At 22.4% G+C, this 18,896-nt stretch overlaps 6 protein-coding genes across 6 annotated transcripts; 2 read left to right on the top strand and 4 right to left on the bottom strand. All coding sequences in view use genetic code 3, as the record gives it.

Annotated features, from left to right (window-relative positions):
• Positions 1-1,645: 1,645 nt before the first annotated feature.
• Positions 1,646-1,909, top strand: DASC09_054680 (cytochrome c oxidase subunit 2; the record flags this gene model as incomplete). Its single annotated transcript has 1 exon — positions 1,646-1,909. A coding segment is annotated over one exon (264 nt), but the record flags the coding sequence as incomplete, so codon positions are not given.
• A 444-nt stretch (positions 1,910-2,353) lies between these two features.
• Positions 2,354-2,584, top strand: DASC09_054690 (cytochrome c oxidase subunit 3; the record flags this gene model as incomplete). Its single annotated transcript has 2 exons — positions 2,354-2,444; positions 2,466-2,584. Coding segments are annotated over 2 exons (210 nt in total), but the record flags the coding sequence as incomplete, so codon positions are not given.
• Positions 2,585-6,647: 4,063 nt separating this feature from the next.
• On the bottom strand, positions 6,648-7,466 carry DASC09_054700 (cytochrome b; the record flags this gene model as incomplete). Its single annotated transcript has 2 exons — positions 6,648-6,895; positions 7,457-7,466. Coding segments are annotated over 2 exons (258 nt in total), but the record flags the coding sequence as incomplete, so codon positions are not given.
• Positions 7,467-14,944: 7,478 nt separating this feature from the next.
• Positions 14,945-15,175, bottom strand: DASC09_054710 (F0 ATP synthase subunit C; the record flags this gene model as incomplete). Its single annotated transcript has 1 exon — positions 14,945-15,175. One exon carries the CDS (start codon positions 15,173-15,175, stop codon positions 14,945-14,947), a length of 231 nt encoding a protein of 76 aa, XP_075144492.1.
• Positions 15,176-15,362: 187 nt separating this feature from the next.
• Positions 15,363-15,845, bottom strand: DASC09_054720 (uncharacterized protein; the record flags this gene model as incomplete). The annotated part of the gene is made up of 2 exons: positions 15,363-15,748; positions 15,830-15,845. Coding segments are annotated over 2 exons (402 nt in total), but the record flags the coding sequence as incomplete, so codon positions are not given.
• Positions 15,846-16,253: 408 nt separating this feature from the next.
• DASC09_054730 (uncharacterized protein) lies at positions 16,254-16,673 on the bottom strand (the record flags this gene model as incomplete). The annotated part of the gene is made up of 1 exon: positions 16,254-16,673. A coding segment is annotated over one exon (420 nt), but the record flags the coding sequence as incomplete, so codon positions are not given.
• Positions 16,674-18,896: the final 2,223 nt, after the last annotated feature.

Below are 18,896 nucleotides of genomic sequence, written 5' to 3' on the forward strand. Positions count from 1 at the left end.
TCTTGGTTTAGGAGGTAGTTTCATTTTATTATATATTTATGAATTTAATTATAAATTAATTAATGTTTATGATAATTCTATATTAAATAAAATTTATTTCTATTTAAATCAAAAAGTATTTAGTGATCAATTATTAAATAATTATATTATTAGAGGAGGTTTAAATTTAGGTGGTATCTTAAATCAACATATTGATAAAGGATTATTAAAAGTATTTGGACCTAATGGTTTATGAGCTTTAACTAAAGTTATTTCTTTAACATTTAATAAATTAAGTTATGGTTCAGTATTTAGTTATGGTTTAATCTTAGTAACTAGTATTACTATCGTTACTTTATGTATATCTATACATAATATTTTAGTTTTATTAATTTTATTAAGTATATTTACTTTAATAAATTTATTTAACTCAAATAAATTATCTAATTAATAATAAAATTATTTATTAAATTAAACATGGAAGTTTTCTTCCTATAAATTGACTAATTCAAATTTTTAATATAATTTTTCCTATTAAAAATATAAAAAAATATTTATTAATAAAAAAAATATTCTTCTTTAAATAAAAAATTAAATAAATTGATTGATTTATGAATGAGTATTTTTATATTCTATGCTATGGCTAAATTATTATATTTAATATATTATATATATTATTATTATACTAATTGAGATAGTATTGTAATCGATTATTACAATTATATAAATAAAAAAAAAGTATATTTTTTATATATATATATACGTATATATATATTTTTTATAGATTGATAGAGGGGAAATTAAATGTTTTATATACATTAAATATTGGTTCGAATCCAATTAAATCTACTAATATACAATAATTTAATATTTATTACATAACTATTATAGTATTAATATTATATACTAATATTTTATAAGTATTTGAGAAATTCTTTTAAAGGCATATAATAATATATAATATTAATATAATATATAAATATATATATATTTATATAAGTACTATACTTATTATAAGTTTATAATTCAAGGGTTAGAATGTAATGTTGATAACGTTAAAATACTGGTTCGAATCCAGTTAAACTTAAATTAAATTATCTTAAGATAATAGAAAGAATAATATTATAGTATTATTCTTAAGCATTTCTATACTATATAGTATACTATTTTATATTTATTATAAAAATAATAACAAATGTTAAACTTTTTAACATCACAATTCATCATTTTAAATGATGTACCTACACCCTGAGGTGTATATTTCCAAAACAGTGCAACACCTAACCAAGAAGGTATAATAGAATTACATGATAATATTATGTTCTATTTAGTATTAATTTTCTGTTTAGTATCATGAATCTTATATACTAGTGTTCGTACTTTCTCAGCTAACCCTATAGCTTATAAATATATTAAACATGGACAAACAATAGAAATTATTTGAACTATTTTACCTGCTTTAGTATTATTAGTTATTGCTTTCCCTAGTTTCATTTTATTATATTTATGTGATGAAGTAATTTCACCAGCTATGACAATTAAAGCTATTGGATTACAATGATACTGAAAATACGAATATAGTGATTTCATTAATGATAGTGGAGAAACAATAGAATTCGAATCATATTTAATTCCAGATGATATGTTAGAAGATGGTCAATTAAGAATGTTAGATACTGATACATCAATCGTATGTCCTATAGATACACATATTAGATTTATTGTAACATCAGCTGATGTTATTCATGATTTCTGTGTACCTAGTTTAGGTTTAAAAATTGATGCAGCTCCTGGTCGTTTAAACCAAATATCTGCTTTAATTCAAAGAACTGGAGTATTCTATGGACAATGTTCAGAATTATGTGGAGTAGCTCATTCAGCTATGCCTATTAAAGTAGAAGCTGTTACATTACCAGAATTCTTAGAATGATTAAATGATCAAGAATAATTATTATAAATTATTATTTTTTATAAATATATATATATTTATATATTAAATATATCTATTATAATTTACTATAAGTAGTATAATAATATATTATTATAGTTATATTAGCTCAATTGGCTAGAGCATTCGTTTTGTAATCGAAAGGTTTGGGGTTCGACTCCCTAATATAACATATTAGATCTTATCGTCTAACGGTTATGACATCTCTTCTTCATGGAGAAAGTGCCGGTTCGATTCCGGCTGAGATTAATTAATTTTACATTTTAATTATAAATTATAAAAATTATTATTAAATAATTCTTATTAATTACAAGATTTTATTATTTTTAATAAAATATGACAAAAAATACTAGAAGTCAATTCCAATTATTCCCCTTTCATTTAGTTCAACCATCTCCTTGACCTATCTTTATTTCATTTGCTTTAATGTCATTTGCTTTATCATTTGCATTTACTATGCATGGTTATATTGGTAATTTATACGTATTAGGTTTAAGTATAGTAGTAGTATTATTTAGTATGACATTATGATTTAGAGATATTATTGCAGAAGCTACATTCTTAGGAGATCATACAATAGCTGTTAGAAAAGGTTTAAATTTAGGATTTATATTATTTGTATTATCTGAAATATTAATTTTCGCTGCTATCTTCTGAGCTTACTTCCATAGTGCTATGTCACCTAATATTGAATTAGGTAATGTTTGACCACCTGTAGGTATTGAAGCTATAGGTCCTACAGAATTACCTTTACTTAATACCATTATATTATTAGCTAGTGGGGCTACTATTACATACTGTCACCATGCTTTATTACAAGGTAGCCGTACTAATGCTTTATTAGGATTAGGTTTAACTTTCTGATTAATTGTTATATTCGTTTTATGTCAAATAGTAGAATATACTAATGCTGCATTTACTATCTCTGATGGAGTATTTGGTTCTGTATTCTTCTGTGGTACAGGATTACATTTCTTCCATATGGTTATGTTAATTATTATGTTAGGTATTTGTTATTGAAGATTACGTAATTATCACTTTACTACTAATCATCATGTAGGTTACGAAACTACTGTTCTTTATTTACATGTATTAGATGTTATCTGATTATTCTTATATATTGTTATGTACTGATGAGGTTCATAATATAATAAATATAATTATATTATATTTAATTACCTATACTTATTTTTTAATAAGTATAATATATATATTACAATCACTTATATTAAATAATATTATTATAAATTAATAATAATTCAGATAGGATAGACTTGAACTATCTAGGTCTGCTCCCCAACAACAGTGCCGATCCACTTTGGCTTCTATCTGATAAGATAAATAATAAATATCTTATGTTTATTACAATACGCATAATTATGTATATATTAAACTATGATATATAATATAATACAATATTATCTAATAAATTTATTTTTAATTTTTACCTGATAATATTTTGTAAAATAATACTTTCCCCAAATATAAAATAAACAGATATATTTATTTATCTACTTTTATAAAATATCAAATTATACAATATGATATAAAACAGAAGAACAAGATAAGTTTAATAAATCTGTTAAAGGAGTAGGATATAATCCAAAGAATAGAGTAGGAATGAATAAATAATTCATTAAGAAAGTTTCTCTATTAGTTAAATCTTGAGTTACTTGTAAATAAGTAGATTTATTACCTCCTGTTAATTTATTAGTTAATTTCATTTGATAACTAGCACTTAATAATACTGAAATAGTACAAATAGCAGTTAATATAGGATGACTTTGGAAAGCTCCTATAAATGATAAGAATTCACCTAAGAAGTTAATAGATAATGGAGTACCTACATTACAGAAACTAAAGAATACTAAGTATATAGCTAATATAGGCATAAAACTAGATAATCCTTGATAGTAATATACTAATCTATTATGATATCTATCATATAAAATACCTCCTACAATAATGAATAAAGCAGGTGATACAAATCCATGAGCAATACATAATAATAAACTACCTTCAATACCTATTAAATTATTAGCAAATACACCTAAAATACAAACACCTAAATGACTAATAGAACTATATGCAATAATAACTTTTAAATCTGTTTGTCTTAAAGTAACTAAACTAGTATAAACAATAGTTATTAAAGCTAATACATATACTCCAGGTAAATAATACATTGTAGCATCTGTAAAGTTAGGAATTAATAATCTTAAAATACCATAAATAGCTAATTTTAAAATTACTCCAGCTAATAAAATAGATCCTCCTAAAGGAGATTCAGAATGAACTACAGGTAATCAAGTATGTACTGGTAATAATGGAGTTTTAACTGCAATACCAATAAATATACCTAATCATAATATACATTGAATATCAATAGATAACATAATATTTTCAATTCCTAAATAATCTGTAGTATTTAATAAATATATATATGTAGCAATACTTAATAACATAAATAAAGAACTACCTAATGTATAAACTAATACATAATAAGCAGCTTTTTCTTTATTACTTGCACCATAAATACCTATTAATAAGAATAATGGAGCTAATGTACTTTCGAATAATACATAGAAAGAAACCATATCTAAACATAAAAAGTTTAAAATCATTAAAAATACTAACATTAATACTAAAGATACATACATAATATCTTTTTTATTATCTTTATTATTTATATTAATATTTCAATTAGATAATAAAGCAATAGGTCCTAAAAAAGCAGTTAATAATATTAATACTAATGATATACCATCATATCCTCAATCTATATTTAAAATAGATTCTATTCCTTGAAATTCAACAACATTACTGTTGAATATATATCACATATATATAACTACATATAAAGTAATTATACTTATTGATAAAGATAATTGTCTAATTATCACTTGGTTTGTAGAAGTAATTAATTTAATATTATTAATTAATAATATTAATATTAATCCAACTAAATTAATTAAAAATAATAATTTTATAGACATTTGGTCTAATAATTTTGATCTGTTAAATATTAAACTTCGAAATTATATATAATAGAGATTATTAATAAATATTAATCACTATGAGAATAGGTGGATTTGAACCACCATGGTATTACTTAAAAGGTAATTGTTCTACCATTAAACTATACTCTCTATTTAGAATTTTGCCCTTACAAGGAATTGAACCTCGACTCATAAAGCTTCAATTTATTGCTCTACCGTTAAGCTATAAAGGCTAAACTTATAGAAGGATTTGAACCTACCATTACTGACGTATGAGATCAGTGTTCTAACCTTTGAACTATATAAGTTTTTTATATAGTAGTATATATATTATATAAATATATAGTTATTGGGTAAATACTGCGAATCGAACGCAGATAAGATCCGCCACAAGAATCCGCTTTACCATTAAGCTATATCTACCTAAAATTATTAGAATTACAGAGTTTCGATCTCTGTTACAACCATTATGAGTGGTTTGCTTTACCAATTAAGCTATAATTCTTTATATATATATTTATTCGGACAAAGAGAGATTCGAACTCCCGGTATTTTACAATACATAATAGCTCAAATATTACACCATAAACCACTCGGACATTTATCCTTATATTTATATTTAGATAAATATTTTTTTTTATTATAAAATATATATTATAGTATAGTATAGTACTTATAAAATATATATATAATAATATATATTATATAATATATGATTAATGAGACTTGAACTCATAAAAAATTCTGCCTAAAAGAATCGCGTTTACCATTTCGCCATAATCATTAGTATATATATGAATATACTTACTTATATTATATATACCCACCCTCTTACCCTTAAATATATATATATATTATATATATATATTTATATATAGAAATATTTCTATATACCTATTTTTCATATTTTTCGATATATATATAAAAATACAAATTTATATAATTATTTAGTTAATAGATAATCAATGATTCTCTATTAAATTAAAATAATTAATTAATATATCAAAATCTAAATACAGTAACTATTATTAATAAAATAATAATTTTTAGAATTCATGAGATATATAAATTTTTATCAAAGAAATTAGAATTATAATTTAATAAAACTTGAATTAGACTTTAAAAACAATAAATAAAAATAAAGTAAATATTCCTATAATATTAATAATAGTTAATATTAGAAAGAGATTTTCATCTCATATTTAAAGAATAATCCTTTGATATTAATTGTTCTATTAAAGTTTTTAATTCATTATATGAATAATAAATAACCAATTTAATCTTATTAATTAAAAAATTAGTGAAGTAAACTACAAATTCGGGGATACCCCTATTAATGCAAGTCTACTTCACAGGGAGTACCCCCTCCTTAATTACTTTGAGTTATTGTTACGACTAAATAATACAAATAAAATATTTTCTGTAATAGAAATAATTGGAACAAAAATAATAAAGTAACTAAAGTAGAATATTGTAGCATATTGACCTAAAGCAATAAATGGAACTTCTACATGTAATTCTCCAATATGTAATAATAATGCAAAATTAGCTAAGAATAAGAAGTACATAAATTTAGATAAACCTTTAAATGCATTACCTCTAATAATACTACGATCAGTAATAGGTAATACTAATAAGATTAATAAAGCTCCAAACATAGCAATTACTCCTCCTAATTTATCAGGAATTGAACGTAAGATAGCATAGAATGGTAATAAGTATCATTCTGGAACAATAGAAGCTGGAGTAACTAAAGGATTACCTGGGATATAGTTATCAGGATGTCCCATAGTATTAGGTGAGAAGAATACAAATAATGAGAATACTAATAAGAATACAAATACAGTAATTAAATCTTTGAAGATAAAATAAGGATGCATTGGTAATCTATCAATATTACCTGTAATACCTAATGGGTTAGATGAACCATGAACATGTAATGCCATTAAATGCATTACTACTAATGCAGCTAAAACAAATGGTAATAAATAATGTATAGCAAAGAAACGTTGGATAGTAGGATTACTAACTGAGAAACCTCCTCAGATGAACGGTACTAAGTCTCCTCCAATAAATGGAATAGCACTTAATAAGTTAGTAATAACTGTAGCACCTCAATGAGACATTTGTCCATAAACTAAACAATAACCCATGAAAGCTGTAGCAATAGTAGCAATAAAGATAATTACTCCAATTGTTCATACTAATGTTCTAGGAGCTTTATAACTTCCATAGTATAAAGCTTTACCAATATGGATATATAAACAAATGAAGAAAAATGAAGCTCCATTTGCATGCATATATCTAATTAATCAACCTCCATTAACATCTCTCATAATATGTTCTACTGATGAGAATGCTAATTCAATATTAGAACTATAATGCATAGCTAAGAAAATACCTGTAGCTATTTGGATCATTAAACATAATCCTAATAAACTACCTAAATTTCATCAATAATTAATTGATGAAGGTTGAGGAGAATCTATCATATAACTATTAGCTAATGATAAATAAACGTCTGATTTACGAATTGCCATTTTTTTTATTAAAAATGTAAAATATATTTATAATAAATAAATAAATATTATATATATATTAATAATATATAATATATTAAATATCATTATAAATAATATATAATTGTATATATTTATAGAATTAAAATATTTATTTTATTTTAATATAAATTAATAATAAATTATTATTACGGTAAGATAATGTGTTTTATATTTATATACTTATATAATTATTATATATAAATAATAAAATTTATATTATAAGTACAAATAGAAATAGATTTGAAATGTGATTTTTAGAATTAAAGGAAATATCATGGAATACAAAGTTATTATTTGAAAGGTATCATAGATATTATATTTATTATAATAAATATTTAAATGGAGCATAGCTCAATATCAAAACCTAAGGGAAACCAAATATATAACTAAGGGAACTGAAACATCTAAGTACCTTAAGGAATATAAATCAACCGAGATATTTAAAGTAGTGGTGAGCGAACTAAATATAGTTTATACCAAGTAATATGTAAGTAAATATGTATGAATAAAGGGTAACAAACTCTAAAACTAAATACAAATAATAAGCAAATAAAGTACCGTAAGGGAAAGTATGAAAATGATATTTCTATAAGCAGTTATAGACAATACTAATTGTTAATAATTTACCTTTTGTATAATGGGTCAGTAAGATATTATTTTTAGCAAAATAAAATATAAATTATTATAAATAACTAGAATTTTATACCAAATATTTTTCTTAATATAATTAAGAATATTAGTTAAAGATAATAAACCCGAAAGCATACGATCTTATCATGTCCAGACGAAATAAAATAGGTCGAACAGGTTGTTGTTGCAATAACATCTGATGAGATGTGATAAGAGGTGAAAGACAAATCTGGTATGCAGATAGCTGGTTTTCCACGAAATATATGTAAGTATAGCCCTATAATAATTATTATATCAGTACAGCTCCTAGTTTCTTTATATTATATAAATTATATAATATTTATAAATCTAAACCATTTAATTGGGGGATGTAAAAATCTTACCAATGTTACTTGACCTCGGAACGGAATAATAAAATTTAAATAGGAGTCAGACTATTTGTGATAAGGTAGATAGTCTAAAGGGAAACAGCCCTAAATATTAAATAAGGTTCCTAAACATATTACCAGTGAAATAAACAATAAAATTATGTTATACTACTAGATGGTGGGTTTGACAATAACCATCCTTTAATGAACATGTAACAATGCACTAGTTAATAACTAACAATAATTTTATTGGACAATATACGGATCTAATAATATTACCGCATTTATATATATATAATGATTATAATTAATAATTCATTTATATATGGTAGTGGAACATCTAATGAACTTTATATTATAATATTTTATAATATTAAAAATAAATTTAATTAATTCTGAGCAATTAATAAATAAATTAATTAGAAAGAGAATGCTGACATGAGTAACGAAAATGAAGTTAAATCTTCATCGCATAATGCATAAGGTTTTACTATAAAAGAACGGCCCTTAAGTTTAGTAAAAATAAAAATATACAAACGATAGGAAAATCTAACTAATCATCAATAATGACTATTATTTGTAGTACTATAATCAGTCCAGGAAAAATGATTAGTGATACCGTAATGTAGACCGACCCCGGTATGCTAGTAGAGAATATGAAAGCGAATAAGGGAACTCTAGTGAATGAACTCGGCAAAAAATTAGCTCTTGAACTAGTAGAGAGAAACTAAGGAAAAATTAAGTTGTACAACTGTTTACTAAAAACACCGCACTTTGCTAATACATAAAGTAGTTGTATAAGGTGTGAACTCTGCTCCCTGCAAGATGATAAATAAAGATTCTGAAAGGATTCTTTAGAAAGCCTCTTGTTAATAGCAGTCTTATCCTGAGGATTGTAATGTAGCGAAATACCTTGGCCACTAAATATGGTCCCGCATGAATGAGGTAATGATACAACAACTGTATCCACTAGAGACTTAGTGAAATTGAAATCGCAGTGAAGATGCTGTGTACCTATAGCTTGACAGAAAGACCCTATGCAGCTTTACTGTAGTTAGAATTATTGAATTATTCTAAATTTAATAGAGGTATTAAGTAGTCGATTAGACAGAAGTGAGAGACTTATTTAAACTTTATAATAATTCTTATCCTAGAAATAATATTTAATGAATATTCTTAAATATATATAAATATTATATTTATATTATATAATTTATTATATAATATAATTATATTTATAATAATAGGAGACAATATCTAATTGGTAGTTTTGATGGGGCGTCATTTTCATAAAAAATAACTGAATAAGTCCATAGATAAAATAATATAAATTAAATAATTATAATGTATACAATATGTATATTAATTGTCAATAAAAGATTAGTTATTCTAATTCATAATAAAACTAGAAAAAAATAAGTACAGTACGTTTGTCTGGAAAACAAAGAATTAAAATTAATTCAATAAAGTGTAATGGTATAACTGTGCATAAATAGTGACACAAACAAGTGAAACTAGTACGTAAGTAAGGCATAATGAACAAGTAATACTGATTGTAAAGGTTACTGATAACGGATCAAAGTTACGCTAGGGATAACAGGGTAATCTAACGAGAGAGTAGATATTGTAAGTTAGGTTTGCCACCTCGATGTCGACTCAACCTATCCTCTTGGTTGTAGGTGCTAAGAAGGGTTTGGCTGTTCGCCAATTAAAAGGTTACGTGAGTTGGGTTAAATACGACTTGAGTCAGTATGGTTCTTATCAACTATAGGGAATAATATAAACACAGGCCTAATCCTTAGTACGAAAGGACTTGGATTAATTAACCTATGGTGTAACTATTAATTTAAAAATATATTTATATAAAATATTAGTACTTATTATTTTTTAAATTGCTGTAGTTAAGCTAAGTTAATAAAGGATAAGTTTTGAAAGCATATCAAAAACGAAGCTGTCCTGTAGATATATTATATGGATATACAAGACTAGTATATAATAGGTTAATATAATAATACATAATTAATACTAATTAACCATAAATCTAAATATTTTTCTAATCTATTTCTTTTTGTAATATAAGCTTCTATAGCTTAATTGGTAAAGCAAAACACTGTTAATGTTAAGAGTGATGGTTCGAATCCATCTGGAGGCTAATTAATAAAATAATTTATATATATATAAATCACTTATATTATTAAATAATAATTAATATTATTTGTTAGTAATAATACTATTTATTTAAATATTATATTACAATCACTTATATGTAAATAAGATTACATAAAAATGTAAACTATGGAGTTATCGGTACTCGAAACCGAATCAAAAGCATGCAACGCCTCTATTCTACCAATTTAACTATAACCCCCTTTTTGTATGTTAGTGCAATAACACGACTTGAACGTATATATTTAGGACATGAGCCTAATATGTTAGCCAATTACATCATATTGCGATACTAATAGTATAGTATAGTACTTATATACTATATATATATATATAATATACATACATATATTAGTTAATATAACTATATATTAACTAATTAGATAGTTACAGGTAAACTATCAAATCCTGCTAAGATACAAGGTACTAATATTACAATACCAAATAATAAAGGTAATAATATTACTCAACAGAAATTAATTAATTGATCATAACGAATTCTAGGGAAAGCAGCTCTAACTCAAATGAAAGTAAACATTAAAATATTAGCTTTAATACCTAAACTAGCTCCATAAATTAATCCTTCAATTAATACTAATAATATAGAATTACTTAATAAATTAATTGAGAATAAATTAGTAATTAAGTTACTATTTAAATATCCTCCTAAGAATAAAATTATATTTAAACAACAAATTAACATAATATTACTATATTCAGCTAAGAAGAATAAAACGAATGGTGAAGCAGATAATTCAGTCATATGTCCTGATACTAATTCAGATTCAGCTTCTACTAAATCAAATGGTGGACGATTAGTTTCGGCTACTGAAGCTATATAGAAAATAATTAAAACAGGTAATAATGGTACAACATATCATATACTACGTTGAGTTTCTACAATTTCTGTCATATTTAAATTACTTACAAACATTATAACTATAACTACAATAGTAGTTAAAACTAATTCATAACTAATTAATTGAGCAGTTGAACGAATACTACCTAATAAAGCATATTTAGAGTTTGAGGCTCAACCTACTAATAAATTACCAAATACACCTAAACTACTAATAGCTAAAGCATATAATAATCCATATTCTATATCTCCTATAGTAATACTAGGACCAAATGGAACTACAGCTCAACCTAATAAACCTGAAATTAATGCAATTAATGGTGATAATAACATTATTACAAAATTAGATTCTCTAGGAACGATAATTTCTTTTAAAAGAAGTTTTAAAGCATCAGCAAAAGCCATTAATAAACCATAATATCCTACTGCATTAGGACCTAATCTACGTTGCATATAAGCTAATGTCTTTCTTTCAGCTACTGTTAAATAAGCAACACTTAATAAAATACATATTACAAATACTAAAATAGTAATTATACTTAAAATCATTGATTGATTTATATTAAAAAATTATAAACAAATATATATATATAATACATAATAATATGCATAACAATTTTATATGTGAAATATCTATATAAATATATTTTATATATATATATATTTTATTTATATTAAACTTAAAATTTATATAATTTTTAGAATATTAAAAATATTGAAAATAATCCATAATTATTTTTTTAATGTAGTTACTACTATTGCTCCAATTATTGATAATAATAAAATAACACCCATAATTATAAATAAAATAGCATATTCAGTATATAATAAATTACCTACTGAAGTTAATTCATTAACAGGATAAATTGCGTATCAACTATTAACTAATACACTAGATAAATTTTCAGGTAATGTATTTGTATTATTAAATACATGAGGTACAGAATTTAAATCTAAAGAACTAAATAATCCTATAAATTCTGAATTTAATTTATAATCTAAAATATCATTTATAGATAATAAATTAATATTTAAATTATAAAATTTATAGAAACTATAAAATAATACTACTGAAACTAAGATTACTAGAGGAATATCATTATTAAATGATTGAGCTTTTAATTCTGAAATTTTTACATCTAATAAAGATAAAATAAATAAGAATAAAATAGCTATAGCCCCTACATAGATTAATAAGTATAATAAACTCATTATACCTAAATTAATATAATATAAATATCCTGCTACTCCTATAAATAATCCTATTAAGTATAAAATACTAAACATAGGATTATTAGAAGTAATAACACATAACCCAAAAACAATACTAATTATTACAGAAATATCTAACATAATTTGTGGATCTAATGTATAAACTTTTAAAATAGAAAACATAATTTTTTTTTATTAATTTCCGTATTTATCATCAATAATAATATAATTTAATATAATATAAAAAATATAGGTAATTTAACTAGATTAAAAAAAATAAATTTTTTTAATAGTGAAATAATACTACTAATAAAAACTTTATATTAAATATATATTATAGTATTTATTTTTATAAAAAAATAAAAATCTAACATAATAAATAAAATTTATTATTGTAAATATATAAAACTCTAATTTTTTTAGGTAATTTAAGACCTAATTTAAGGAAAGAGATACAAGTATTCCAAAATAGTTTTTTTAAGGTAGAAAAATCTACCTCTTATATTTTTTTTTGTTTTTTATTCAAAATAGTTCAACTATTTTACATAATTAGCATAAATATTTATTACATAATTTCTGTTTTTATTTTACTTGGGTATAAGCTATTAATAATAAGTAATTAAAGATAGATAATTATTCTATCTATAAGTGATAGTAATTATATATATATAAAAAAATTGAAGAGAGCATGAATCGAACATGCGTAAGCAGCAGCTACTGAGTTTACAGCTCAGCTCCAATTACCAACATAGGAAATCCCTCCAAATAATATCATATTATAATAATCTATATATCTAATAATAATTATATCTAATAATTTTATATTATTATATATATAATTATATTATAATTCTAATATATATTATCTACTTTTATAGAAGGTGTAGGGAGTTGAACCCTAATAAATAGATTTGCAATCTAATAGTTTAACCGTAAACAACACCTCCATAGCTATTCTAAATAATTAAAAATTACTATTAATTATATAATAATAATAATTATTATTACTTTATAGGAATTGAACCTATATCATCAGTTCCGTAGACTAACATTTTACCATTAAACTAAAAGTAAATTTCTCCATATAAATAAGTATATAAATATATAATATTTATATATTACATATTAAAGTAATCTATAGGATAGATCGAATATAATATATATAAATAATATTTTATTTTCTCGGAATATATAGGACTCGAACCTATCAGAAGTTAAATTCATTATTTAGCAGATAATTTGTCTTACCAATGACGAATATTCCTTACAATATTTACTTTTTACGAATCTAACCAGAATTGCACTGGCATCCCTCATCGTGACAAGATGATACTCTACTATTAAGCTACAGATCCTTTAATATTATTACATAAATATATTAAATATTAAATATATATATATTTTCTTATTGAATCGACTAGACTCGAACTAGTATAAATTGACTCAAAATCAACGGACTTACCGATTAGTCAACGACTCACATAACTATAATATAATAATATTCTTCAACACTAAATATAAATTATTATATTTATATTTAATAGTCAATATATATAACAAATAAATATATATTATATATTCCTCTTATATCCCATAATTGATTCATAATAAATTATGAATTTATACTATTAAATATAAAATATTTATTATAAGTACTGAATTATATAAAAATTAATTAAGCTATTTTGGTGGAATGGTAGACACAGTGCTCTTAAGAGGCACCGCTTCAAGCATATTGGTTCAAATCCAATAAATAGCATTTATACTAAATAATAGTATAAAAAAGGAATAAAAATCCTTAAGCTAATAATTATACATCCACTCTTTTAGCTTAATGGTAAAGCCTATTACTTCTAATAATAAGATTTTAGTTCGATTCTAAAAAAGAGTTAATTATTTTATAATTATAGTTATAATTAAAAGATTAATTTTATAATATGACTTATTGGTTAGAAATATTTTATTAAATAAATAATAAATAGGAAATTAGCTCAATTGGTTAGAGCGTTCGTTTTACACACGAGAGGTTACTGGATCATACTCAGTATTTCCTATACACAATATCATATTAATGAGCATCGAAAATCCGATATTATATATAATAATCACTTATATATCCAGGATATATATATATCCATATATATAGGGATAAATATATAAATATATATATATTATGAATATAGTCAAAAATTATTTAACGAGATAAAACCCCTTATTAAAAATTATACACCGTATAATAATAAGAATGAGATCATTAAACAGAATAATCCTGTAGCTTCTGATAAGGCGAACCCTAAGATAGCAAATGGGAATAATTCTGATTTTAATGAAGGGTTTCTTGAAGTACCGTTAATTAAAGCAGCGAAAACGATAGCGATACCGATCCCTGCTCCTGTTAATCCGATTGTAGCAATACCTGCTCCAATGTATTTAGCTGCTAATACTAATTGCATGATAAAAAATAAATTGTCTAACAAAATAAAGTAAAAAATAAGCTACCCTAAAGGGTGGTATAATCGTTATTCTAACGAAATGAATATATTACTATTCTCTTATATATGAATAAGAACAATCAACTGAAAAAATAATAATTTAATAATAATTTAATGATTATTTAACCACAATAGGTTTAGTTCCAATTCAGCGTCCATTTTCATCATAAATTTTCATTCTTTTTTTAAAAGAATTATAATTTAATTTAATATCTCTATCAGTAATAATAACATAACCTTCATCAACATTTTTAATAGATAATTTAGTTTTAGAATTAATAGAAACATTATTTAATAAATTAATAAAATCATTTTCATTTAGAGGAGAATTAATTCCTTTAGATCCAGAAATAATATTATTAAATTGATCAATCATAAAATATAATTTATTACTAATAAAGTAACCTCTTTTAATTTTAGCAATAAATTTAAACTGTCCAATACCTTCTCCAACGAAATTCTTATCTAAAGGTTTATCAATAACAATACTATCAGTATCACAATAATAAATTTTATATCCTTTATTAATAAGATCTAATTTAAAATTATTAAATCAAATTCTAGCATAACTATTAATCATAGCTGTCACCATAACAGACGCATCATTATAAATACTTTGATCATCTTTCATAGAAATTAATTTTGATCCTTTATTAATAATATCTAAATAATCAATATTATTAGCTATACATTTCTCAGGTACAGGTATAGGTATATATTTTACAACAAATTTACTATTTGATTGATTATTCTCCACTTCCATAACAGAAATAACATCACAACAAGCCATAACTAAATCAAATTCTTTTTGATTTAATAATTTAGTTACTGCTTTCTTAATATCAATACCAAATCTACCAATTAAATTATTTAATAAACTTTTATATATAAATTTTCCTCCTCCTTTATTTTTTAATTTTAAATTATATAAATCTAAAATATACTTTTTAAAAGGACTTTTAATTTTATTAAAGTTATAACCTTCAATAATTTTAATTTTATATCCATTATTTTTAGCAAATTTTAATTCTTCACTAAATCAAACCCCATTAAATTTCCCTACAGGGAATATTAATCCTTTATCTTTAGTTCTCAAAGGTAATAAACCTATTTGCATTTTATCTATTTGCATTTTATCTATTTCCACTTCAGCTTTAAAAAATCCAAATAAATCTTCTAATTTTAATTCTTCCTCACCATAATTGTATAAAAAACTAATATCTAGACCTCCAATAAAATTATCTAAAGCCATAGCAGGATATAAAGAATTAACATCATAATAATATAAATTTTCTCCATAAGGATAATATACAGAAGTAACACCTCCATATAATCCTTCTCTAATAAAACTATATAATCTATCATTTTTAATTTGAGGTATATTTTTTAATTCCTTGTATTTATGATTAAAAATATTTAAAGCTAATCTAGAGATTGTTAAATTTTTACGTATATCCATATCAAAAAATTGATCAATAAATACTCTAAATTTATCTATAACTAATAATAATGAACCTAAATCTTTAATTAAATATTTAGATACTTCTTCTCTCAAGTTTCATGTTTTATTATTATAAATATAATCATAAAATTCTTTAACATATTGATCTTTAGAAATTCCTTCATAATATTTAAGGTCTGGTATATTCCCAACATAATCTAAATTATTATAATTTACAAAATCATAAGGAAATAAATCTTTTTTAAAATTAGAAGGTAAATTAAATATTTCACATAAACTATTTAGATTAATATTTAATAAAGCTAAAGAATCACATATATTAATACTAAATCTTTTATTTTTATAAACATATCATAAATTCATTTTTAAAATATTAGCATCTCTATAAATTAAATCAAATTTAATTTGATCTTCTTCAGCCTTTGATTTATTATATTTAATTAAACTATTTAATAAATATATACTATCATATCCACCTAAATTATGCACATAAAATGTATAATTAGAATAATTTAAAAGCATATCCATAATACATTCAATAACCATATTAATAGAAGGATGATTATAATCTTTATAATCTTCTAAATAATAAATATTCATATTTAAATCATTAAAACTTATATCTTTTAATCTATTTTTTTTAAATATAGAATATCCTATAGCATATACATAATTATCTTGATTTTTATTATTAAAACACTCTAAATCCAAAGTACCTATTTTTACTAAAGATTCAGAAATTTGAATTCCTGAATTTAAAGGTAAAGATAGACTATTAACTTGTAATTTATTAATTAAATATTCAACTTTTAAATCAGAAATATAAATTTTCTTATCATTAATAATTCTTTCAAATAATTTATCTGATAATTTATTATCTATACAATAATAATCTAAAGAGAAAGTTTCTTTATTAAATACTCAAATATAATTTCTATCTAATCTTAAAACTACCAAATATTTATTATCAAAATTATAAAATTTGTAATCAAAGATAAATAATTTATCTTTATAAAAATTAACAAAATCATAATTAAAAATACTAAATTTATCTATATCTTTATAATTAATATTATTATTATTATTAATATTATTAATCATACTATTATTTAAAACATAATCTTTATTTTTAACTAAATTTCCATAATATTTAAAATCCATAGATAAAGGTAAAAATTTAGGACTAGTAATTTTTTTTAAAGTTGAAACATTTATCATTTTCAACACACTAGAAGATTTATAATCTTTAAAATTTTTTAAAATAACTTTTTCATTATCATAAAAATGAATAATAACAGCTAAAGGTTGACCTAATTCAAAATGATAATAATCTAATAAAAATTCAATTTTAGAAATCATAATCTTTCTAATCTTATCTATAACTTTATCCTCTAAATAATTAGTATATAAAGGTATATAATATTGATAGTCAATATCCTTTCCCTTTAATACTTCATCTAACAAAATTAATAAATTTTCATCTATAATAACTCTTCTTCTATAATATTCTATTAATTTTAAAAACCCTTCTCTACTTAATTCTATATCTAATTTTTCATACATATAAAAATGTATAGAAGATTTTCTAAATAATGGTTGTTTAACATTCTCCTCTAAAGAATTAAAAACAGTAGTAAATAAAATATTATAAGATTTACCTAAATTTAAATATTTTATAAATATATTTTTAAATAAACTAAAATTATTAACTAAATCCAAGTAATTAATAGATACTTTATTAACTCTATTATTTATACGTTTTAATTTATAATCTTTATTAAACATATATTTGTTTATATAAACATTGTGTATACGATACAACACTCCTCTTAATCAGTCTATATAGCATAACTATATAGTTATATCTCTATCTATCTCTTATATTATATAAATAAATATATATATTTTATATATTATATTTTATATATTATATTTATATATTATATATATCCATATCAATATCAATAACAATATCAATATCTATATCTAGATAACATCTCTTTCCTCCTTCTCCTCCATCACCCCTTTTCGGGGTGTATACACCCTCCGGGTGTAAAGTGGTAAACATACCCCTCCATTTAAACTCTCTCTTCTTTCACTATAATTACAATTATTCTATAGTATCTAATAATAATAATAATACAAAATAATCTCCTCCCTCGTCTTAAGGTTAATATAAAATAATAATAAACCCCCTCCTAAATAAATAATGCTAAGAAA

This window comes from Saccharomycopsis crataegensis (genome assembly GCF_037102585.1).
Source record: "Saccharomycopsis crataegensis DNA, jcf7180000000094, whole genome shotgun sequence".
In the NCBI taxonomy this organism is placed as follows: Eukaryota; Fungi; Ascomycota; class Saccharomycetes; order Ascoideales; family Saccharomycopsidaceae; genus Saccharomycopsis; species Saccharomycopsis crataegensis.